General features: G+C 42.1%; 1 protein-coding gene across 2 annotated transcripts; it reads right to left on the reverse strand.

Moving 5' to 3' along the window:
- Nucleotides 1-19,649: 19,649 nt before the first annotated feature.
- Nucleotides 19,650-22,217, reverse strand: evx1 (even-skipped homeobox 1). Of its 2 annotated transcripts, none has more exons than XM_054606576.1 (3): nucleotides 21,851-22,217; nucleotides 20,669-20,814; nucleotides 19,650-20,183 (listed from the first exon to the last, which is right to left on the reverse strand). In XM_054606576.1, the coding sequence occupies exons 1-3, from the start codon at nucleotides 22,215-22,217 to the stop codon at nucleotides 19,650-19,652; spliced, it is 1,047 nt and encodes a 348-aa protein (XP_054462551.1). The 2 variants fall into 2 exon arrangements, with proteins under 2 accessions (XP_054462551.1, XP_054462550.1); XM_054606575.1 differs by having other exon boundaries at nucleotides 20,669-20,904.
- Between the last annotated feature and the right edge of the window lie 4,471 nt (nucleotides 22,218-26,688).

The raw sequence follows: 26,688 nt of genomic DNA on the forward strand, positions 1-26,688 counted from the left end.
CTCACTCTGTTATTGTTCCTTTGGAAGTATGCACTTGCCTCGGCTGTGTGCTTTGATGATTATCTTCATCTTAAAATAAAAGAGAGCTACGTCTATGTTTACATCAAGAGGCCATTGATATAGCATATATCTTCCCATGAAAATGCTGGGGTCACTGGTGAGGCAGGATTTGGTATATTTTAGCCTACACCCTCTTGACCTTTGCAGACAATAGACTCTGGTCTTCCTGAGGTCTAGCTAAAGCAGAGCTACGCCTCTGGACTAGTCTTCTGAATTAGGCAGCATAGCTGATTCATATTTGGGTGTTTTAATTTGCCTGTGTTTTATAGCGTGCTGCTGAGCCGGCGGTTTCCTCATTAAAGGACACATGAAAGCAGGCTGTAAAGGAGCCTTGGTGAGACCGGCCCGCGCTGACGTCTGAAGGGGATGCGAGCGACCGAAGGACCGACAGAGTCCCGAGCCAGCCGGTCTGAACCGGAGGGCCTCACCCACTCAGCCAGGCAGCCAGTGGTGGGCCACCAGACACACCACACTGAATTGTGTCCTCACCAGGATACAGCAGTCTGATGTGTCAGCAGGAGTTCATGTTGGTATTGTGGGATTGGAACAATAGTCCAGACTTACCACACTGAGCTGAGAGATATATATGGCATTAATACTTTTTCAAGCACCACGCAACTCACATGAAACTGAGCTTGAAATTATACTTATGTATACGTATACCTTATGTTATACACAGATGATGAAGTTCCTATGTTTCCTGGTGTGTTCTCCGACTCTGAAGTTAATCACCCCCTGGTAGCCCCCCCACCCCCCTCTGCCATTTAGAGAATTAAACAGCCTGTCTATGAGAGCTGCTGCTGTGATAGATACCTGAGGCAACAGCGTTCATTATATCACCATTATAACCGCTGGTGGATCCTCTCGGCTGTTTAACGACTCGCTCTTTAAGGAAGTAAGAGTGGTGGGGTCACAGTGCAGGGAGGTGTGTGTGTGTGTGTGTGTGTGTGTGTGTGTGTGTGTGGGGGGGGGGGGGTCCTCTAAGCACCCCGTGATTCATATCAAACGCACATTAAGTGGCGTGTGGCTAAATTAGAGGCTGGAATCAAGCAGGTATAATAGCTCGCGCGGCAGTGCGTAACGAGCCACTGTCTCACTGTGTAGTAATGTGGCCTTGATATCTTTCACATGAACCCACCAATAATAGTCAGGCCACTTAGCCAGAGGCCGTATCCACATCCACACCCACAGCGTCTGCACACCAGCACAACACCCACACAAGTCTTCTTCCTGTTTTGTAGACAACATTCCCCCATCCTGAGTCATTGACTACGCTTAGGTTCATTAGCGAAGATAATTCTATTGCAGACAGCGGGTCAGCACATAACATGTCACGATGACGGCGAGGGATAAAGCAGCAGCTAATTATAACTAAGAAGTCCTCATTAGAATATCTATGGGGGGGGTGTAGTGATTTGTTGTGAAACACGGACCCACTACCTGGTTAAAAGGTTGCATCTAAATAACAGAAGTGGGGATATGAGGGAAAAGGACCCTTTATAATTTGCCCCTGCTTGTTTTGTCACATTTTCACTCCCTATTCCTGTCTCTTGTCACTTGCTCCGAGCTGGACATGTTGTGTTCAAGGGCGTGCAAATAGTTAAATCAATATTTCCCTCGATTTCTAAGACGTTAACATCCCTGCTATCCTCCAACATTTTATTGATACACTCATACTTTCCTATCCTGTTCTGGCGTTCTCTTACCGCCCTTTCCTCCTCTTTTACAGTACACTTCACATTACCCACCACACACCCTCTGTCACCTGTGAGTAATGAGACCACGCACACTCTATATATCACACGCTACTGCACATGCTCAGTAGCTCTTCATTATATTAATTACTCTCATTGGAAGAGTGATCATCAGCCTCGTCAGAATCCATCATAGCTCGGTTCCCACAGAGACCCGGGCCCGGTAAATAATCACCGGTGTCGGTACCAGGAGCTCCGGCCCCGTCATTCCCATCGGACACACCAGGGTGGGCCCTAAATACCCAGGGGGGTGCAGCTCCCACTGAGCCGCATTCATCTCTGCCACTAGCTGAGAAAGAAGGAGGCTTGTGCTTTTTCAGACCTGTAATGGGTGAGGGTGGGTGAAAAGCAGAGCTAGCACAGCTTTCACCCACAGGTAGTCTGATCCAGGCTCAGCGATCAGAAGGGAATAGAGCATACTGTTTTGCAACAACCTCTGGAACAGGTGTATGAGCATCTCTGGATTAATCTGTGTGTGGTAATAATGGTTTCAAATGAAAAATGAGGCATGGAGTCCAAACAAATGTATAAACTGTAACCAATCAATCACAGGACCATGAGGGAAACCACAGAGTCGTGTTCACAACAAGCATGCTGTGTGGGTTTATCAAACTGTGGGATGTTAATTCATCAATTGAAGTTCATTTGCACACTAAGAAAATGTGGCAAGACCTCCTGAATGTTAGTGATGCAAGTCCAATTTTGTCTCCTGACTCTGAGACCTGAACTCCGAGTATCTGCTGATATAAAATCCTAATCAGATACCTGAGCTCTCTTCTAACCCTTTTTTAAATCCCAATACTGCACTGCATGGAAGTCACTGGAAATCATGAGGCCAGTGACTTCCATGTGGCAATAAGAACCAAGTCAGCAGTCAACCATGACTGATTGAATGATAGCAGAAGCACAGCATGCTATAATGACATGGATGGAGAAACTGTGGATTGGTCATATCATGCCTTGTAAAATCGTGTGCATCAATTTTCTGGAACATTTGAAAATGTCTTAGTGAGTTCCCTCTAGTTTGAAACAACCAGAGAGGACCTGAAAACATTTATTGAGGTATGTGCACATTTGATAGCTTGTAGTTACTCAGCAGTTTTTGTATTATCTGTAAATAGCAGTTAACAAAATGAATTAAATGTCAAAATGCCTTAATTGATGCTAAGCTATTTTTTCACCCATATATGCTGTAGCTCGTGTAAAAAAAAAATGTAATAACATTGAATTACATTGTTAGGTAGATTGTAGACAATTGCTCTTTGAGAAAGGAACTTGACTCAGATGCATTTAAAGGATAAGTGGGTGATTTTCTATATTTTTATTGTTGTTTAAGCTCCATGAAAATATCAAAACCATTAAAACGTTAGTGAAACTCTCAGTACTTTCTGACTTCCTTGGCCAGTCCATGGCTCTCAGTTCCAAGACAATTTTCTCAAGAAGTAAATCTAAAAATGGCGAAATACTTTCCTAAAGTAGCTTGGCAATGTAGTTTTGAGTGGGATTGACTCAAAGTAAAACACAATACACATGTTCATCGTGGCTGATTGATCTGTTTTTAATTCAGTTTTAAGGACAAGTTAAGTTTTTGGACAAAAATGTATAGCACAGAGGAACAAGTTATATCAGCTTGTTAGCTGCACCGGCTCATTGTTAGTGTTGGTCTTTGCATGGGATAGTAAGGTTAGTAAAGCACCAGGCTTTGCATTTAAATAAATATATTGTTTAAAGGCAGTGTGAACCCCTAAAAAACACAATGAGGGTTTACACCACTTCCCTTGTATGATATTTCTGATGTAGAAGAGAAGATATTTTTGAAGCACAGTTCAGGACCTTAAAGCATTTCCAGATTTACTCTAAAATACCAGCCTCTAGTTGTCCTGAGCATAGCAACTCTGTGACGGCCTCATCTTGCTCTGTTTAGAGCTCTCTTCATGGCCAATTGACCTGATAGCTCACTCCTGTCTCTCTTGCTAATTGAACAGAGAAGGAATGAGAGAGAGGAAGAGAAAGGGAAAGAGGAAGAGGAAGAGAGAGAGAGAGAGCGAGAGAGAGAGAATGAGGGGGACTGAGGAGGAAGGAACGCTGTGATAGAGGACGAGTGAGAGGAGAGAAGCGAGGGGTGGTGTAGCATGCAAGGCCTCATTGATTAGGTGGTGAGCGGTGCAATGTTTCTCTCCTGACACTTACACGCATTAAAGCTACATAAACACCCATAATTGGTTCGTTTAGAGCGGAGTGGAGGGAAACAGCATACGCACGATCATTGTCTGTATGTGTGTGAGGAATATAGAGAAAAGAGGAGCAAAATGAGATGCTCATAAAAAGGCATCACAGGCTTGCAGAGTGGTTGGTGTGGGTAGAAAGATGCCTAAGAATGTGTGTGTGTGTGTGTGTGTGTGTGTGTGTGTGTGTGTGTGTGTGTGTGTGTGTGTGTGTGTGTGTGTGTGTGTGTGTGTGTGTGTGTGTGTGTGTGTGTGTGTTACATGTCCCAGTGCTGTACTAAGCAGGAATGATAAAACCATCCTCGGAGACTTGGTAGGACAATAACGCTCACTTCAGGGAGAGGAAGGAATAGGAGGGAGGCTGCTGACTGTGACAAATTAGCTTTCAAATATCGAGGTTGCCGATTGGCTGCAGGCGTCAGGAGGGGGAGACACGGTTGGCTGGCTGAGTTGATGGATAGTTATTATGCCATTCTAATAAAAGAAGATGCAACTTTGGGGCTTTTGCAGTTCAATGATAGTTGTGGAGGGCTGGTCAGCACTGTCATATGGGATCCTGCAGAGTGTGTGTGCTCTTCTATGCATTTGTGCAGTTCTGTCTACCTCCTGGAACGCACAAATGTGGTAAAGCAAAAAGATATTTTGCGAAAATTAGACAGCTGTGCGTTCTGCAGCACTCAGTGAGTCTATTTCTGTTCTTGGGTGACAGTTTGTGCGAGATGCAATATTCAGGGTGTTCCCTGCGTCCCGTAGTGCCATATCCATCAGGTCATAAGACCCCCTGACAGGGTGTAACTGGCACAATCTCCTCCTGCCCCACCCCAGAGGGCCGTGTCACTGGCTGAATGGAGCGCTCCCTGGACGTGGAATGATGGGATCCCTCGTTCTTGGCTGTCATCTCTAATCCAACACTCTCACCCACACAGCTGAATCTTCATCTCTTTCTCAAGCTTTGCACTGAATGCCTGCTCGCACACACACACACACACACACACACACACACACACACACACACACACACACACACACACACACACACACACACACACACACACACACACACACACACACACACACACACACACACAACGTTCTCCATCTATCTCTCCACACTCTGGGCCACAAATAAATTTGCATTCACTGCCAATTCTGTATCAACATCGCTGAATCTACATATCGTTGACGTGTCCAGGTGCTAAGTCACCATTATGTCTCTTCAACACTCACAGACACACACACACACACAGGGGAAGGGCCAGGCAGGTCACAGTGGCCCCAGAGCACTGGACTGTGCTAAGCAGGTAAATATAGCGAGGACAGGCTTTATTAGAATAGAAAAAGCTCTGTTACTGTCACAGGTAAGCATGACCGATTGGGATGGATCTCTACATCCATGGCCGGTGTCCAACAGTCGTCCTCAGCTATTCTGAATAGCCTCCACACTTCTGGGTTGGGTCTTTTCTGAGCCAATCCTAAAAGAACAAATGCTGGATAAGAATATGTTTCCTTAAAACGGAGGTATCTGGGATGCGGTGTGTGTACATGGGTGTTGGAGTGTGCACCCTGTTTAATTTATTACTAATGTTCTTGGTCTATAAAAAAGGAGAAGGTGTGTGTGTATGTCATGTCTTCCTAATGTAACTGCCCTGCAGATTACCGCCTTATTGCCTCCAAATCAATACCGTCGAGTGGGTGAAAGATAAGGCTAGTTTCATCTCAAGTCACCTCGGCATTTACCCTGCACACTCACTCGCACAGACACTGTTAATGCATGCATTCTCACAAGCATGTTCATTACAGTGTTCAAATGTAAAATGGCTATTAGCAAATAGAAATAAAAAGAGGATGCAAGAGATGTCCAAGCCCAGATTGTGTAATCTCTCTGGCCTTCTCATTGCCACTGGAACTACACACAAAAAAACCATCCATCCTAAATCCTCTAAAGCCTATTGATCCCATCAACATCCAGACGGAGCAAAGACGCTCCTCTTCCCCTTCACATCGCCCCACACTCACTCTATAACTGGGATCAGTATTGATTATCATCTTTAAACTGCCTGCCTTTGGCCATGCGCTTCAGGAACTGCTATGTCCTTAAGGTATTGAGGTTTGGGGAAACAAAAAAAGGGCTATGATGACTTTTGTTTTGGGCTTATTTTGGAGGGGTTTTGGAAAGTGGAAATGGATCGCTAGAACAGAAAAAGAAAGAAGAATGTCAGGTAGATAGTAAGATATGGATATTAGAGGCAAATTCAAGATTTGATTGGTTTTCCAGTTTATAATGAAGCTTTGAATCTCTATGTTTGTGTATTTTCTCTCTGCATTGTTCTGAACTCGTCATTAGCCGACCGATGCACACTTTTGCCACCAAAGGCATGAGCGTATCAGCATCGGTGTCCAGCTCCCTTCTGTCCTCATTTATCCCACTTTCCCACCCCACATATCTGACTCCATCCCGTCAATCATGCCTCTCAGATAGCCCCATGATCGCAATCGACACTCAAATGATGGAAGTGAATAAAACTCATTACTGACAGTCAGCGTGAGTCATGGCCGAGCATTAAAAGTTGCGTCTGGCCCACAGCCGTTCATCCCTCAGCCGTGCTTTATGATGGGGGAGACCTGGTCGGGTTCCCATTGCCTTTCAGCGCCAATCTCCATCAATCCCCCACACCTACAGACACCCTCACCTCCCCTGTACTTAATGCATCGTGAGTCTTCAGACATCTAATCGCTTTTATCTAAGTGGTGGGAGATTTTTTTTTTTTCAGTTGAGGGGTTTTGGCGAGAGGTTTCAGAAATCTTGGTGTCTGGGGTTGCGAATGTGGTTGTTGTAATAAAACAAAATGAGCTGCTACTTTTCTGTTTTTGAAATTAAAAACCCATTGTCACTCTCTGGAACATGGGACTAAATATTTCTCACACTTTCTCAAACAAGACCTCTGAACAGCCATTGTACTGCTGCTGTCAATACCTATCTAAACTAACCACTGCCTAAACAAGTCTTTACATAATGTAAACCAAGCCAGGCCAGTAAGTCACCCACCATCTTAGACCTCCTCCTAACTGGTCCTGTCCCAATAAACCCAGTGCAGAGAGAGAGCAGTGTTTACAGAAACACAGGAGCGGCTCACTTCTGATCTGCCCTGCGATAGGGGAAAAAGAAAAGACAGCGAGGGAATGAGTGAGACGGACAGAGAAGAAAAGGAGACGCCAGGGGTTACATGATTGCAGGACAAACTCATAAAAGTTCCATTAACCCACGAGGAGTTAAAGAGGCCCTGTTTTCATCCAGCAGACAGCCGTCACAAACAGAGCATCACCATAAACTGTGTCCTCCTTCCTTTCCTCCATCTTTCTCTTGATCTCTACAGCCCTCTCTCCCACAGTCTCTCTGTCTAGTTCTCCTTCAACCTTCAGTTCTTTTTCTTTTTTTAAATATTTTACTAATTTCTTCCTTCCTATTCACAGTCGACCAGCACAGACATTGTAAACATAAATCTATAAAACAAGGACTTCGTCTTCCTTAAGCTCTCCGACTCTTCTTCTCTGTCTTTCCCTCCTCCCCCTCCTCCCCTTCAGCTGACCAAAACTGGACTCCCTCCTTAAACCCCGCTGCCCCCTTAATCTGGGTTCCTGGTCTGTGAGTCACAAACTGTAGACGCCAAAGGTCTGTCAGCGTCAGTGTGTCTGTCTTATTAAACCAGCTCGCCATTCATCCATGTCTACTCACTAACTGCTTTCAGGTTGATCTGATAAGAGAAATTTGCACCAAAACCTGTCTTTAGTGTGAGGTTATTTGTTGATTTATGTGAGAATCTAAGATGGCATTGTTTTAATTTTGTTGCCACCTTTGGTATAGAGCTAACCTCTGCACTTTCCAGTGTTGATTGTAAATCCACTTTTTTTTAGCGCTTTAAGTCCTCTTTAATTGATACCAGCTAACCACTGCGGCCTCTACAGAAAACAAAATGCACCACTTCCTGTTTGCCACGGGAGAACCGAGTAACACGGCTTTCTTGAACAGGGTATGAGCTAAAACTGTTTTATTATTTATTGCTCAGTCACTCTTAAGAGTAATAGATGCAACTTTTTTTGTATGAATATAAAACAATTGTAGTTTAAAAAAAAAAAAAAAAGTACTCCAGATCAAGCAATCGTAAAAAAAGACATAATTTCTCAATTTGAGCTTTATTTACCGGGGAATTCTCATTAAGATCAATACTTATTTTTGCAAGAGAGACCTAAGAACAAATTGCATATTCCCAAGATAACAAGATAACTGTTATCAAAAAAGACATTTATGTAAAATGCTTTATTACATTCTAGCATAGAACAGATGCAGTAAAATATGATCATCAACATTAAATATCGTGCGATCTGGATTACCATTTAAACCCAAATCCTCTAGCCAAACATGTAATCATATTTTATCTTTAACTCATGTCTTTGACAGATACTTTAATCCTACAGATTTGGCTTTTTCTGTTGAATCATTCTTTGTGAAGTAGTCCTGGCAAACTTGTTGTTTGTGGAGACATTATGAACAGTGACCTCAGACACACACACTGCTGACCCCCTACTTTGTCAATCACAACAGTTTTATAGGTTTGGGGAGGTCGGCTTCCAGCCAAACAGTGCGAGTCTCCTTTGAAATCATCCATTAAGGCACTAAGCACAGGCTCTTAGCTCTTCTTCTGATGCTCTCGTTATCTGGTACCACTATCTCTTCTGCTCCTTTTCCCATGCTGTAACCTTACCTCCCAAAGTTATCTTGCCTCCACACACACACACACACACACACACACACACACACACACACACACACACACACACAATTCCTGCTTGGAAGGCACTTATGTCCGAATGCACATCTTTATATTGCATTATTTTCTTTTTTGTACTTATTTCATACTTATTTAGCATTGTTGGAGGGAGCTTGTGGGCCATGATTTTAATTGACAATGACTGCATCTGTCATTGTTTACCATCCGTCAATTATCGGTAACTTCTTATTCAGAGTTGTTGTGAGCTGCAGCCGATCCCAGCTGACATTGGGCGAAGGCGGGGTACACCCTGGACAAATAGTGTAATTGCTGTGCACTGAATAATAAATAACTTGAATCTCATTTTTCAAATAATGTTGGCAGATTTTATAAGCTGTAGCTAGCTAGCTAATCAAGCTATTACTAGCACTGTGAATTGGTTGAAAGTGTGGTCCTCAGCTGACTTTCTCTTGTAAACAGATCTTAGGTTGGTTAGCTACATGCATTTTGTACCAAAAGAATGATGCTAAAGCTAACAGATCCCAGGTAAAGACTCATTGTACTTACCACTTGCAAATCCCTGTAGATGATATGGGAATAACGAAACTAAACTCGCGAAAGTATTGCAATGAGGAGCTAGTCCCAAGTTTAATAAGGAAAAATTACAATAAGTACATACTTGTTAGTATCTTCAAACATTCCCAAAATACAATAAAGAACAGGACGGAGCTGCTAACATTATCCTAAACTCTCATAACAAGCAGGACCGGCTTCCATGCAGGTAAAGACAATGTTTCAAAACAGTAGGCTACTATTTATTTTTGAATCGTTTAATAATTATTGAATTACTAACTAATATTAATCCTGTAAAAATATGATTTTTTAAATCAAGTTTCACAAAAAAAACTAAAAATAGATCTGTCCTAGAAGGTACACCAATAACTATAGGCTGCAACCCAATGGGAGCCATGACACATACGCATTGTAGCTGGAGCTGCGATGTTGGAGGGTTACAGCAGACAGTTCTAGAAATAAAGAGATATGGTCTGCCAGGGCGCTCTTTGGCTGCACTCGACCTCACAGAACTTTTTGGGCATGCTCAAATAGACGATGGACAATAAACAATAGAATATTTTCAAAAGGAAACCATTTGTTTACGGTCTTCATTGCAGAATTGTAATTCTCACCCATAAAGTAGGCTACTATTGACACCCTCGTCGTAGACACCTCAGTGAAAGAAACCAATCATCCTCATGTTCTATGATTGTGAAACAGCTAGTGAGCATTTCAGCAACTTCAGACCAGATTTTGTTTTGCATGTGTTGACGCGTCCAAAACAAAAAATGAGCAGCTTAAGTAACAGCAGGTAGGCAAATCCCTACACTTGATGAGTGCCCATCAACGTCTGATACTGATGCACAGAGGCACCACTTAGCGTCCGTATGAGATGCACCAGGCTTTCAACTAACTCTAATGTAAATCCATCCATGTGAGTAATAGACGGTTGGAGCAACTGACGTGGTATAAAAAGCAAAGTAGTCCACACACAGTGGGCAGGAAGGATGGTGGATGGGCCAAAGTAATACAGGACTATTGCACATTTTGACTTCTCTTCGAGTCCCAGTGTATAACAAAAGTCACCGTTGCTTCACTTAGTCATTAGTCACGGGACTCGTTAGTATTATTAGAATTGTAAGTCTCAGTTGATAATAACATGACTTGTTAGGAACTCGTAAGTACCGTAAGTGACCGGTCCCATGTGAGACGCTAGTCAGTGAAGTTAACGTCAACTACGTTTTTTTTACGAACCCTAACTAATTTGTTTTGCTGCCTTAACTAAACTTCAATTTGTGTCAATTTTATTACATGCTTACAATCTTTTCAAAATAAACTTCTGTCTTCACAGAAAACAACTTAGTTATGTTTAGGCAACAAAATTAGGTTTAGGAAAACATCTTGAAAACTTGCCTGCCCAGTGTGGATTTTCTCTGTCTTCATACTTCCTGGTTGATGATGACATGAATTACATACAAATTATTTGTTAGAGCCCGTTGGATATCTTCGTATTACAGGGCATTCATTTCGGTATAAAGCTGTATAAGAAAAACCTGCAACAAGAAAAATTCACAGGCCTGCCGTGCCAGGGTTGCTTAGCTATGACTGGACTAGTACGGTTCTGAAGAGGGGTTTAGCAAACAGTCTCTTTAACCCCTTAATTCATTAGAATTTCTTTCCAGGAAAACCTTCAGGGTCAATGTTCTGTCCGTATCTAAATGATCAGGTCACTACACCTGACCCTCAGTTCAGCTGTGAAAACTTTCCAAATGTAAGCGTTTCAAGTACAGATAACATCACTAAACAGCAGCAGTCAGTGGTCAGCAGGACGACTCAGCACTCAGCACCCTGAGTGCAGGTTTAGAGGGGGGGGTTATTGGAGTCAGAAGGGCAGGGGGTTGGGAGATTGAGGAGCAGAGTGAAGGGGAAGCCCAGACCCCCCCAGTCCCCCAGGAGAGGACCAGTAGGCTAGGTGTGACAGTCATGGGACGTGGGCATAATGAGGATACATCACTGCAGCAATGAGGTGCTCTATCACAGGCACACACACCAACAAAAAGCATTCACAAGCAGACACACACACACACCGACTGTGCGCCCCAATGGAGACGTCAAATTCAAACCTCTGAGCTGATCAAATCATGGCAGAAGACGTCAAATAAGCCTCTAACTCAGCCCAATTCCCCCTGTAAAAGACAACTTGCTGCATTTTGAGTGATGCAAGTGCAGAGCGACTGTGGGAACACATGCTCGAGAGGCTGTTTGATGATTCTCTGGGAAAGAAGGGGTACAACTTTTCCTGTCGCCTTTAGCCACCGCCGTTGCGGAGCAGTAAAGCGGCTAGCGTGCAGTAAAATAAAACGAGGTGAGGAGAGAGTTGGACTGATCTGCAAAGCCATGCCGCGGGGGTCGTAAAATAATAACGCTCTGTCGTAAAACAAAGTGCTTATTAAATCATTTTAAACAATATTGTACAATGTGGTGTGCTCGGTGAGCAGTTCCACCAAACCAAACATAAAAAAAAACTTTCTCATGGGGAAAGCAGCTGAAAAATCAAATTAAATTGAATAAGTTCATCATCATCACAAAGCTGAGTAAGACTTTAGGGAGGCCTTGGTGGCTGGGATCCTCCTAGCACTATCAATAAAGTGACACTTGGCCATTATGTGGCTATTACTTGGACTTTAAGTGACAATTGTACATCGGAGAAGCAGAGCAGTGCAACCTCCCCAGTAATGGTAATGTGTTCACACAATATTTTAGGCCTATACTATATAGCAGCATGTCAAATATTGAAATTTAAACCCAAAGTTATGCCACTTAGGTCTTTGGCCTAGTGGGCATGCAAACACACAAACACACACATTGTCTAAAGCCTTTACTATGTGCATACATTCTTTCACAATTGCTGGCTAGTGTACTAAAACTTTTGCTGCACTGAGCTGCAGTTAATATATTTCTACCACTATGAGTGGAATGGAGAGCTGATAAAGCAGTGAAAGCTGGTGAGGACTGAAACTCTGATAGGAGGTTGTATATATGTGTATATATATATATATTCCAGCAACAGTTCAATTAATCAGAGGAGTCATGTAGTTCAGGAAGAGAGAAAGCATGAGCTGACCATAGTTAAGAAATGAATACGACCAACTATGGAAATTTAATGGATTAAGTCACTTTGCACAAGAGCATCTGCTAAATAAATGTAATGTAAAGGAAATAGCTACAGTGTATGAATTACTTACAGTATTCACCTATCTAATGTCATCATCATCATCATCATCATGATCATCATCATCATCACAGAATTAGTTAAATGGAAATTGCATTTCCTTCTCTCCTCTTCCTCTGACTTTCGCTATTGCACAAATTATTTTCTCGCACCTATCAAACAATTCCATTTCAAAGGCTTTTGTTTTGCCAAAGATCACTCATGTACAATATAAGGGACGTGAAGGCCGAGCTGTACTTATGACTGCCAATTGCTGTAAACTGAATATTAAACAAATTTCAAACAAGCTGTCAAATAGCTACCAAGAGAGGAATAAAAGCTGCCGGTCTTCAGATCACTTCAATACTCTTTCCCTAGAGGGATGGCTATCATGAAGGAATGGATCACAATTACAAGAAATGAAGGCCAAACAAAGGCAAAGTGACATTGCATTAGGATGTGAGGTTGAGGTGCAGCTGCTGTTCTCATTACATTTACTCATTCTAGAATTAGCATAGTATTGGTCTCTTTGAATTTGCTGTTGTATAAAACTTGTGTTGTGTGCTGTCACTCTCTGTCCTCTGTCTCGTGTTGTGGTCTGGCCAGTAAAGACAGAAATACTATTTTATTTTACCATTTTTATCTTTTTGAACTTTTCTTTTGATGACTTTTCTACCCCACAACCAAAAATGGTAATTGTCTCCTCTTATTTCCAGAAATTAGAATAGGTAAGGTTTCCTCAACTGTAAATTTCAGACAACATCGGTCAGAAATGTCCTTGCTGTTCGCAACACAGTCAATCAAGGTAGAGGAAATGCTTCCGCCTGGAGAAAGCAAAAGTCCTTTTTGCAGCTGATTGATATTCGGGCCACTTGACAAAGTGCAAGAAAAAGTGAAATATGAAGATGGAAAATCTGTCAAAAACTCTGAAAAAAACATAAAAACTGCTCCCTGACACACCCAGTCTGTAAATCAACATTTTGCTTAAGGGTCCTAAACCATAAAGCATGATGCTAAACATCTGCATGCTCTTGGCTACTTGCATTGCTAAGGTTGTTTTCTAAGAAATGGAATGCTACTTTAGGTCTTTAAGTATACTCCATAACCAGATGAACATCACCTTTCCAATATTTTGGGCAATTATCCCTTTATAGATTCATTATTTACATATTCAAAAAACCCACAAGTGCAAAAATCACCGGAACGTTGATCCTCTGCCTTCCTCTAATATAGGGTTCTAAACACCAACAATGAACCAAGAAACAAAGGAAAAATAAATGGAAATCCTTAAAGATCATGCCCTCTCTGTTGCAACAGAACCAGTCCAATCCTTGTGTGTTTTTTTTAAACCAATAATCTGAACCTTCTATCCCCTGTCCCAGTCTCAAAGGGCTCTAAATCCAAGAACTAACGATGGCAAAGAGGATAAAAATGAGAAGGGATCAACGCTGCGATCCAAATAAGGTTCCTCCAGGAGACTGTTCTGGTTCACCACCCATCATCCCAAACAGCTGTTTTACAAGAGGTGACACTCTAACCAACCCTGTCTTTTTAAATTCAACATAATCAATGTAGGGTCAAACTGGTTTATATATCATGACATTCACAATGTTTGTGTTGCTTGTCTGCAAAAAGCATTGTAACTGAATCTACTTAATACTTCTCGGCATTAGGAAGGGACATTTTCCTGTACTCATTCCACTGTAGTGCCACACAACACACTGACATCTTCGTTCAGCTGTTACCACAGGACAACAATGGGGCTGTGCCACTCGCAGCTCAATTCCTGCTCAAGAGCAGAGGGAGAATAAAAGGAGAGATCGGGGGGGCTGAAATCAAGACACAGCTCTTTTTAAATCCTTCAAAATAGTGTGATGTCAAGGGGCATCATTTCAATCTGAATCACTCATCAACCTTGTCCTGAATTAGTAACAGTAACTCATAAAAAATGCATTACATCAATAGTCCTAAAGAGCTACAGTTAATTACACACCTTTTAGTGAAAACCTAAGGCTACTCTTGAACAGCAAAATAACTTAGGTTCAGTGTGCGCCTCTGGAGAGGTTTTATTGGAGTGCAAATTGTGACCAAATGGAAGAATGCCAAGGTTAAAAATAGTTATATCTGATGTTAGTTCAGATAAATGATAGCATTTCATCGACAGTGGTACTGCTGCGCAACTTTGTTTAATTTCAATGTTCTCAAAGCTAGGACTTGCTAATGGATTGTTTCACTTATCCATCATAATATGATGAAAGCTTCAGTAATTTCAGACCATCCAGTGGTCCGCAGCATACACATAAATACACTGCATACATATGATTAAATTAATCCTCAAATACTCACATTCAAAATAAATGTTTAAGTAGGAAAGTGATTGTTTTTTAAAGCATCTTAAGCTTAACGTTGACAAAAAAACTGCAGGACCACGACTTCATGGGCCAGTTTGCTGTAGAAACAGCAGGCAACTGAATTTCTCCATATTAAAAAACAAAACAAAAAAACAGACAGCTCAACACTTTAATATGGAATAAACTATGATTCCATTCAATACATTTTGTGGAGCTTTATTGATCTATATACTGGAGACTGTGGGCTCTATTACCTTATATTGTTAATTGATAGCCAATTGATTGAATTGCAAAGCCAACCTTATTGCATGTACAAAAGATTAATTCTAAAGAGACATTGATCTTCATTTTCTTTTCTTTTTTTTTAAGGCTGACCATTTTACACATTTCTGTTTAAATGTTTGGGAGGTTGAAGATGGTGACTGACAAGTTTTCATTTGAAACCTGAATATGAAGTGTACAACTTTATTATCGAACTAACAGATGGATTGTGAAGAAGGACACGCATATGATTGTACATATTCACCTTCCCAGTGCTCCCAGCAGCAAGGTGTAGAGGCAAAAGCCATTAAGGTGGCCTCACAACTTTTTAAAAGCTCCTGGAGCAGACCACATTAATTGGGAGGGGTGTATAGTGCAAAGACAGCATTTATTTGTATTAATACATTGGTTTCTTTGTGTCGATGCATTACATATAGGATTCCCCATGCACAGAATTATTTATTTTAATCTCAAATGTGTAGGCCTATACTTCATGTTATTATTTTTTTCGTAAATATTGATTATTTTGATGTCTATTTCCCGCCCAAATGGTTGTTTCCAACTTCCTACCTGCAGAGGGGATCTATAAATAACAGCTAGTCCTGTCACTCTGCTTGAGTCTGTTTCCATGTCACATCTGACAGTAAACATGCCACAGGAATATTTCAGCTGATCAATCCGACATCATCTGTAAGTGTAAACATACATTCCTTTATAATATGTTCTATTTTCTTTGCATTTCCTTTATCACTGTACACCAATACACACAAAAGTCCAACTTGTGAAATAGTTAGTGGCTCATCAGCCCGCCAAAATATACTGTTTTGGCGCGTTAGGTTTTGGTGTAAGGCCCAGGCCTACCAAATAAGGTCTGTCTAAGTCATACTGTTTGCATAAGTGGACATAGGAAGGATTTCAATGCCATTTGATAATGAACTGTAATTATCAACCACTTTGTGCTGATATGAAAGATGATTGTGAAGGAAAAAAGATTCTAGACTGTATTTGCAGTGTATGAAGTTGGTGAGGTCGGATAACATATAAAATACCTGCTTAATGAACCCGACCACAAACCAGATTTGCAGTATTTATTGACAGAAATATGCTTATAATTTTGAATATGCAGGCAATCATGTCGTATTTATTTGTTCCTGCCCTCCCTTCAGAACCTATGTTACGAAAAGCCAACATTTTGAGTTTGTTTGTATTAAAGATGTTCATTTAAACTCAAAAAAGCTCCATTTTAGTATGAATTTGCGCATAAACACTGAAACATCTTCGCCTCCACTTGAATTGAACAGCTACATAAGAGGATGTTTTTATATCCTGAATCCATCCGACTGTGTTTGTTGCTCTTGTATATCACATGAGCAGCATAGCAGCCGGCCCGTTCTCCAGCTGCATTAGCTGTCTCCGGTGCACCGTAAATAAGGTTGATAAAGACGCTGCCGAAAACGACTTTCACGCGTCCCCCGATTGATTTAACGTGACCCCCGTTTGCAAATGATATTGGAAGCCTATTTAAACAGATGAAGGCTTAAATTGTCTTGCTTGTATGCGCATTAATCTCCCATTCATCATCATTACTGTGTGATTGGTCCGTCCACGCCTCCGCCAGCCCCTCCGTCACGACAAGGGCCTGTAAATTAGGATGTAATCCAATTTACACAGCAGCAGCAGCCACAGATCCATTTGTTTAGTTTTTTTTTCCCTTTTTGAATTTGCTGTCTGTCGGTGGACAGCTGCACTGCACCGCCCCTTATCAGGATGCTTTGTGCTAGTTGTGGGAGCTTGGGTGCACTGAGCCAATTCTCACTAATAGGATCTTATACGGCTGATGTAATTGGTGTTATGTGTGCAATCTATGAGCCCATCATATCTCCAAGCTCAGTCATACGCAATCTTTCAGCGATTAAATGGCATGTTGATGCTGGATTAGGCCTCTGAGGATTCAGCCCTATAGTTTATGCGGAGGAGAGATGGAGATCCATATGCGTGGCTGCTAAATGTGTCATTTGCTTCACTTTAATGTGTCATTCTGGCACAGTGTCATAGTGCTGCTGCTCCTGTGTAACCAAATAAAATAAAATAAATCAACTCCAAGCTATGAAAGCAGAAGTTTGGAGAGAGACTGTGCCTTTTTGATTATCCAGCTAGCCTGATCCGTTCATCTTTATTTTATGGTAGGATTTTATTATGCACAAAGCAAAGCCATTTCCCTGCATGACCCGTGTCCCTCTCGTCTTAAAGACACCGGCTGATAGTTTACATAAATCTGCCTTCTGCTTTCTCCCCGACCCGAGCGCCTTAAACGGTGTATTATTCCAAACATATGCATTTTAATCAGCTCGGTCACACTTACAAGAACTCCAGTTAATAAGGCCATCAATCAAATCGCGTGTGCTGGACGGGAGTATGGGGGGTGTGCGTGTGCGTGTGCATGTGCGTGTGTGTGCAGCACTGTCTGGTTAGGATGAACCTTCTACCTCAAGCATCGGTAGAGGATGTGAATATAGCCACTTTATTCCTTTTGGGTATCTGGCTTTTGCATTTTGGACGCAGATGTTTGTGCACGGAGAGGATGAAGAATGTGCTTTTGCTTATTATTAGTCAGTATTAAGGAGCAGGTATTAGGGGAGGTTTCATCTGTGTACATTTGACTGGGGCAAGAAAAAAAAGTAAATTTGTTTATTAGATTATCTACAATTATGCAACATTGCCAATGTTTTTTTGCCAGGTGGACTTTAAGGCCCAAGCTAAATGGCATCCCATAGTACAATAACATGTGATCTCTCCCATCTACGATGTAAAACTCCCTTTTTAATCGTGATTTGTGTCTCTCTCTCTCTCTGTGTGTGGGCCACATCACCTCGCCAATCATGTTAGTCTTTTAATTTGCCCAGTCCCGGTCAAACGCGGCCAATTAAGACCACTGATTGGTGGCGGGCCTCTTCCGAATCATCGATCTCTGTGCATTTCCAATATCTTCAGACAACTAATCCCGTCGTGTCTATTAGGTGTTCCGAGAGAAAATATGAGTCTCTATCGGAGCCCGGGGACCACTTAACTGTCACGTTCAATCTGGAGATCCCATCAGGAGATCCGGGGCCACACTCTGGTGTTTTGACACCGACCACTTGAGAACAGAATTAGTGTTATTATTGGAGGGGGATGGTGGTGGTGGACCTATTGTGAGTATAGAAAATCCTTAACAGCCTATGAAACGAAATAAAATGACCTGAAAGAAGAAAACTTGTTGGAATTAGATTTTATTCTGTTGCCTTAGGGTGAAAGTAACATTTTAAATTCTCAATTTCTTAACTCTGCATTCGTGCTCTTTGCTATTAAAATAAATCATAAAATAGTTTAGAAACATTAATTTGCTCAATTGATTATTTGCCAGTGTTTATTGCAAATTAATCGTTTAGGACAAAAAAAAAAAAAACCCAACAATTTAAAAAAAAAAAACAAAGTTAAAAACAAAAACATATTAAGTCAGTTGTTAGTTCGCTTCCTCCACATAATGCCACTTCAGCAGTGCAAGGCAAGAATACTATTTAAAAAGAGGCCTGTAGGCATATATATTAATCACATTTTCATCATGTATAAGAAGTGGCTCTTCAATCGTTAAGGGGGAAGAACTGAACGTGTTTGATGGGCTGAACAATGGGAACTACATGTTTTTTTCTTCATTTTGATTGTCCACTCTGTCTCTCTCCATCTTCCTCTGGGTCCTTCTTCTTCTTCTTCTTCTTCTTCTTCTTCTTCTTCTTCTTCTTCTTCTTCTTCTTCTTCTTCTTCTTCTTCTTCTCCCCCTCGTCAAACCGGGCGGGCTGTAATCCGTTCCCCCGACGCCTTGTTACTTTTTGGCAGTAACGATCCCTTCCTGGTATTATCATTAATTCAACACTCAAAATTCACCGGGTCGCACATATACATCACTTACTAATTTCACCAGCATCTGCACATTTCACACCGGGCCTGTGTGGAGAGAGAGCCTCATAATGAGACAACAGATCCCCTTGTTAAAAGAGAAGAGACGGAGAGAGAGCATCGTTCTGGTGTATCTAACAACACATGTAGGTCGGGTTGGACGACACGTAGTGATATATATAAAATAAAATAAAGAAGAAGCTTAACTCGATCCATCAAGCAGTTTTAAACGTTTCTCTAGATCCCCCCTTCCTTTACACATCAAATTAATCTTCTAAAAAAATGTGGTTTTCTGTCCATGTCCTGTTTCAGCCGCCGTCCTGGCTCTGCAGTGGTATTATTATTATTTAGACTAATAGGAGATCCGTTGAGCGCCAGTTGAAGATCTGGCTAATTATCTTCCCCCAAGTTTAAGATGTCTTTCACTGCTTACAGGCTACCTCTTCATGCTGTTTCAGTCCTGGTCGTATTATATGTTAGGTTACAAAGGTTATGGTAAGGGCTTATATTGAACAAGAAACTGGTTTTGGTTTTTATCTGGTCAGAGGAACTTCTTCCCTCTGGTCTAATGTCACAGGTGAGGATTTGCTGAGCACTGAAGGTGTGAAAGTGACAAAAGCGTCAGTCCTGCTGGCTGGGGAGCAAGCAAAGTCCGAGCCGGAGGGCCTGGCTGAGATCCCGGTGGGTTGACCCGAGTGACAGGCCAGGCAGGAGCAGGGGCTTCCCCCGGGACCGAGGCCGTGCGTCGGGCCCGGGTACAGGGACGGGTGTCTGAAGGCGCACAGGAGCTCCGGCCTCTGGTACGGGTGAGAGTGAGACAGCATCCTGAAGCTGTCCAGGGAGCGCAGCGGGTTGGAGAACGGGGTGGCTGTCGGAACCGAGCCGGCTCCGACACCCAGGTGGGAGTAGTAAGGTAGAGGCAGGTGCGATGGGAAGGGGTAGGGCAGGTTCCCCGTGGCGGCAGCGTGGCTCATCATGTAGGTGTAGAAGGCCGGGTCTGCGGGGTGAGGCCACGTCATGGCCAGACGCTGCCGTTTGTCTTTCATCCTGCGGTTCTGAAACCACACCTGGGACAGAGACACGGAGAGTTACATATTAACCAGAACCGCCACTGACCCAGAGACACTCTACAATAACAGAACGTGTTATGGAGCCGACAGTTTCACGCTTTTACGCACAAGAGGGAGTTTTTATTTTAGTTATTTTTGGTTTTGGGGATTGCACTGAATTTAACTGTAAAAAAAAAAAGCCAATTATAATCTCTACTTGTAGTTGTGTCAGATGAAAAAACAAATACGCCTAGATGTGTATTTAATTTAATCCAGACCCGTGTTGTCAATATTTTTCTCAATATTTGATTGTGACATATTCTTGGTCGATGGCTTACTTTTTTGCTATATATTTATACTTTATTATATGATATATTATATATATATATTTAATATATTTATTTAAACACGAACAGTTTTGCAGCACAGTTGTATTAACCTCCTACAGGCTCACAGCAGGAGGCCTGGTTCAGCTCTGCTCCTCGGAGATAAAGTAGTCCTACCTTGATGGTGGTTTCAGGTAGATTTAAAGCGGCCGCCAGTTCACACCTCCGCGGCCTGGACACGTAGTTCTCCCGGTAAAACTCCTTCTCCAGCCGTGAGATCTGCTCTCTGGTGAACGCTGTCCGGTACCGGCGAATCTGATCCGCTGAGTAGGACAGAGAGCCCGGACCAGGAATCATGTTCCCCGGGTCAACGCCAGTCTCACTCGGATGACCTGGAGAATCTCCATTTCGACCTGAATCAGTATGCAGAATAATTAATCAGACTTCATTAGCATACAGGTTAAAACACAGGCATCAGAATGCTTTAAATGGAAGAAAAACGCATTGAAACCTTTCGTTTATTTCGTGTCATATTTAAGAAATGATTTCCCTCATTTTATTGTTTTAACTGTGTTTGCCTTTAATAATCAGAGGCCTTCCTGACACACAGCAGGACTTCATTTTGTGGAACCTTAACAAACACACTTGCTAACATTTTTTTTTGTTTATTATTTTCCAGAGCATATTGATATGTGTGAACCATAATTTTAGTAGACTAAATTGATGAATTTTCCGGTTGTATTTTTGTCATTCGTTGGTGTTTTTCTTTTTTTTGGTTTGAGGCAAAGCTTTCAAATGTGCATGTATTTTATATAAATATGAATCATATAAGTTCGATGTAGGATGTAACACAAATGCAACAAACACTTTAGGTCTTTGCATCTTGAAGATGCCAGATAGACTCCCCACACATCCCGAGGTTGGTGGCCTTGCCTTTACGTTTTTGATTGTGGTTTCCATAAAAATCCTGCATTCTTCCTGCAGTAAGCGTTCATATAGGCTGGTTTGCTTTTTGGGGGGCTCATTGTCAAATTCAGAGGTGGGGGGGATGCTTAGTTAGATTGTGGGTGTCACCTCAGCGTGTTTCCAGCCACACTGGTCACTGGACAGAGCTGCTGTACAGCACCGAATGCAGTTCTATCATGTTGTCACTGAGGCTGTACATAGTGTATTTTCGTTCAGGAAATATTTCGATTTCATTGTACATATGCAGATACGAAAAACATATACGGTTTCAACGTCCGTGTGTATACTGACATTGTTTTGATTGACACAAATCCACGTTGGCATTCAATCAACTTCATTTGCACAACCATGCAGTCACAGAAAACCCGCAGTGGCATGCAGCTCCCAGCCTACCTTTTGATGTCGGGTAGTCCATGCTTTCAGGCGTGCAGCTGACATCAATTTCCTCATAGAAGTCCGACTCGGTGTCTGAGCTGCTGCCGTCTTTGTTGGGATGGTCGCTCCGGTGTCTCTCTCCGGAGGAAGCCCTGCCAACTGGCCTCATATCGGCGCATATATTCCTCGGTGCGCTCTCCTCCATCAGCACCTCGGCTCTGCGGGAGTAGGGAGCAGCGCCGGGGCTCAGGCAGCTCCTGTGGCCCGGCTTCCCTGTTCCCTGTGGCTCTCTCACGGGGCTCCCGACGGCTCCCGACATGTTTGAGCCGCTCTTGCCAAGCTGACCTCCCTCTGCCAGCATCACCATCTCCTCTCTGCTTTCCATCACAAGCACGACTTGGAAAAAAGCTCGACTTCGCCGTCAAAACCAAGGCGATGCAGGTTGGAGGGGTGTGTGTGTGTGTGTGTGTGTGTGTGTGTGTGTGTGTGTGGGGGGGGGGCAACACGGGTGGGGGGCTGAGTCTCAAGGAAGGAGAAGGAGAGGCTTCTGGAAAAGAGGGGATGCAATCCGGTCTGACCCTGACAGAAGAGCGCTCCAGAGTGCGCAGAGGGAGCTCTGGGAGGGATCACCATTTACCCTCTCTCTTTCTCCAGAGCTGTCATTCTTAATAGGCCAGTCGTCATGATGCTGCCCCCCCCCCCCCCCCCCCCCCCTCCCATGACGACACGCATTGATTGGATATGGGTAAACAGACGGAGCAAAGGCAGCGTCGAGATTGAGGGGGGGGGTTCCCGAGGGTATATCTATCTATCTATCTATCTATCTATCTATCTATCTATCTATCTATCTATCTATCTATCTATCTATCTATCTATCTATATCTATATCTATATATACATAGATGTATAGATGTATAACTATATCTATATGGCTATATCTATCTATTTCAAATAAAATAAAACATTTTCAATCCACAATTGTATACTAACTGAATACAGATGTTACGCACCGTGATTAATGCTACTGCACTGCAGAGTTGTATCATATTCTAATATCAAAAACATTTTTATTTAACACTTAACAATAAAAATGAGCTATTTACTTGCACCCCCCCCCCCCCCCCCCCATTTCTCCTCACTGTCTTTACTCCACCTAAAGTGGAGTCAAGTAAAGTCCTCAAAGGTCAAGTCTTGCGATCAGTTTAGAGAAGAGACCATTTGACATGAAGTCTTAAAAGTGGAAAGCATGGACCAGAGCAACACACAGGCAGAAAGAAGCCTCCCAAAGAAGTTGTAAAGCCCATTATTACCATAAATGTATGTGAATTTTAAATGAATGTTCATTTTGCAAGGAATCGGAAGCATGTCACTCACCTTTACACATTTAAACCATCAAACGAAGATAACAATGCAGTGTCCTGCTGGGACAGTGCTTCAGCAAAGAGCAGTGATGGATTATGCTTTGTTTCTTTCAGATTCTTGTATAATATTTCAATAAAAAGTCACTGAGCACTGATAAAGGCTGGGGCAGGGATGTTAAACCAGATTATCGTTCTGTGTCTTTAGGGAACAGGTATTTACTCAGGCCTAATGCGGTTTTAACACGGTCGTATCACCTCTAAGTTCATTATATACTTGATATTTAACTGTTAATTATGTGGTGCTCATTATTATTCTAACTGGATATTTTGAGGTTAATGCCTAAAGTCTACTCTCCCTTTGCTCAAACATGTGACCTAAAAATATGTGCTCCACCTGACTATGATACATGTTTAAACTACTCTAGCTTTTATCCTTTATGTCTCTATTAAACAGTAATATTCTGAAGTCCTGCACCTGTTAACTTACCTTAGCACATGCCTTATAATAACACCTTGACATTATTCGAGCCTTAGAAATATAATCTGTTCAAGCAGGTTTCAAGTAGTGGTGGAAAATCACATTACATTAAAACCTGGCAATACTGGATGCCTTTTAGAAACAGCTTCTTTTATTTTTTCTTTCCTGAGTTTTAGTCAAATTAGACATCTGCAGCTGTAGGGCATGGTGGTAGGACTTGGACGGCAGTGCTCTTGTGTAGAGAGGAGATGGTCATGTGGTCTCAGAGAGAAGCAGCAGCAGACTGTGGAGCTCCAGCAGCCTCCGCTGTCCTTGTGCGCCCTCGCCTGTCCGAAAGAGGGAAGAGGCCCGGCGGCCCCTCCCCCAGCCCGCCAGGCTGAGGAGTTAAGGGGAAATTCCTTTGGCTTCTAGCACGACTCTTTCATCTGTCCAGCAAAGGAAAAAAGTAGATCTCTCTCTCTCCCTCTCCCTCTCTCTCTCTCTCTCTCTTACCTCTTCAGTCTTCCTCTCACCCTCTGACGATTTGATGTTGCTGCCTTTGTTAGTTTGAAAAAAACCAAACTATGATAAACGCCTGCTTTGCGAATAAACACAGGCTGTAACTCTATGCCCAAATGGAAAATGCACTTTTCTATCAGTCTATCTGGTAGTTGCTTAATTGTAATATATTTTGTTTTAGTCAGAAATAAACTCTCTTGGCATTCATTGAGCACCATTACACCGTAGTTAAAGATCAGTCTGCACATTGTTAATGAAGAACCACAAACTAATGAAATTCCACTGAAGGATTCAGCCAAAGCATAAATATTTTCTTGACTCAGAAGGAATACGGCAATTTTAATGTTAAATTTCGGTTTTTGTGGCAGAAAAAAAGTTGTAATTTATGGACCTGCTGATTTGTATTGCCTAGTTTAAATGAGGTATACATGAGGTAAAAAAAAAAAAGATGGTTAATCTTGTGTATTTTCATTCATCTCAAGATGTTTTGTGAAGCCAATATTTAGTGCTGGTTGTTTGTTGAAATGTACCCGAAGCTATTTGATTCAGGCATTGAATGCATAAGAGACTCCATCGGCACATTCTTCAAAATCCCCCTTGTTTTTGGACACTGTTTACTTCTGCTTTCAAAAGAATAAAGTCCTTAAGTGAAGCTCACACAAAAAAATGGCAAAGATCCCATTGTTTTGCTGTATCCAGGAGTTATGCAATGGGTCGTGTGGGGCAGATGGGATCTTGTGATCATCCGGAGATAAGACTTTACGCAACAGATGAATGACCTTGCAGGTTTACAGTAGTGCCACTTATATTGTGTGTGTTTTAGATAGTGAAGGACAGCGGATGGGTTTGGAGAGTTTGATTATGATATGGAACCCTTTCCTCTTATGCACATGGAGGAGTGAACATGCAATGAACATGCAATGAACATGCAATGAACATGCAATGAACATGCAATGCATCGGTTATCTTTTTAAAACACAATCCCACACAGTGGCTGTGTGCAGATCAAAGAGGGGAGCGCCCCACGCGGCAGACGCTGCAGAATGCGCCCCTCAGTTTTACTAGCCAGCACAACTTGAACTTGACCATGGAGCCTGCGCAGTATGCATGTAATCCAACCCATGGCCCTGGCAGTGCAGAGCTGCCAGAATATTTGTGTTAAACACAACAACAAAAAAGTATGTTTGAGCGCATGAATGGCTTTGGGGGGATGTTCAGTCAGCCGCTGGCTCAGCTGCCCGGCGTCTCACATGAGGAGTCAGAACCTGGAAGAATATATCATCAAACCTCACCTCCATTACCGAGGCCCCTCCCGTCTCCGTTGCTTCAACTTGGCCTTGAAACAGGATGACGCATCTGCCTTGAGAGTTAACTCGCTGACCTTGGAGCGAATCATGTCCTGGTGACTATACAGCTTGAAATCTTTACTCTGCAGCACCCGCTTTTGTTTTCTCTTCCCTGCCCCATCCTGCAAAACCTCACACTATTACACGTAGGGCTTAGCAAGCCAGTGAGATCAGTATTACCCTATTAAAAGGGGAAAACATCATGGGGCATGGCTCACCATCCACTCAGCAGTAGCAAGGCAGCACACCAGGTGCAAAGCCCTGGCGTTTCACAAGAGTGCACGTTAGAGTGCCTGGCATCTTTTAAGAAAGGTGATATTTACAAGTCTGTCTGGTTGCAAATGGGTTTTTTTTTATTTTTAGAGAGGCTTGCTGTCATCTGCACGTATATGTCCATCTGTTTCTTGATATGTCATCTATTTTTAGGGGCTATTAATGGAGGTCGATTTTGACATTTCTCTGCGTTGTTTTCTAATGTCAGGGCTTAGTGATGAATGCAGTTCGGTGCTGATTGTTATGTTGGTGCAATGTAATATACAGACTGGCATTCAGCTGATGTGCATATGATAGAAAGGGTTTCACAGTTAGCCCTTCAGACTCACTGGTTTTGGATCATATATTTTCGATCTACATATTGTACTCTGTTATGTTGCCACGAATCAGCGACTAATGAAATTGGAAATAATGTGGACACAATATTTTTTTTTAGCATACGGTTTTGAAATATGATTGCATCCTGAACACTGCATTGTATGGGTCCGTTTGCTGTCATATGTTACATTATTAATGAATAAATCGGTGTGCAACTGGAAAAAAAAGTCCATTATGCTGTATTTATTATTCTGCCTTAAAAATCGTCGACAACAGATTTAAAGATGAGTACAAATGTTTCTAATGATTTATTTTTTACACTGATCATTCATTCATTCATATAATGGGAAAATTGGTTGAGCTTGGTCTGTTAATTAACTTTTTATATTGATTTCGTTTTTTTAATTAGTTCTCTAAAGTGTTTCAAACAGTTAAAGAAAGTTAAATTAAACATACTCATATATACACTCATATATATTTATTCATAAGAAATCTAAACCTCTGAAATAAAACGACTGTACGCGTTTAAACCAGTGCTTTGTCTTATTTTACAGATTAAAGGTTTATATTGAATGTACCCCG

This window comes from Anoplopoma fimbria, chromosome 10 (genome assembly GCF_027596085.1).
Source record: "Anoplopoma fimbria isolate UVic2021 breed Golden Eagle Sablefish chromosome 10, Afim_UVic_2022, whole genome shotgun sequence".
NCBI lineage: Eukaryota > Metazoa > Chordata > Actinopteri > Perciformes > Anoplopomatidae > Anoplopoma > Anoplopoma fimbria.

Excerpts from the sequence above, each read along its gene's own strand:
- evx1 (XM_054606575.1), bottom strand. The coding sequence starts at position 22,217 with ATGGAAAGCAGAGAGGAGATGGTGATGCTGGCAGAGGGAGGTCAGCTT. Across the intron at positions 20,905-21,850 it reads GGACTACCCGACATCAAAAG|GTCGAAATGGAGATTCTCCA; the intron begins GTAGGCTGGGAG and ends ATACTGATTCAG. Across the intron at positions 20,184-20,668 it reads TACCTGAAACCACCATCAAG|GTGTGGTTTCAGAACCGCAG; the intron begins GTAGGACTACTT and ends TCTCTGTCCCAG.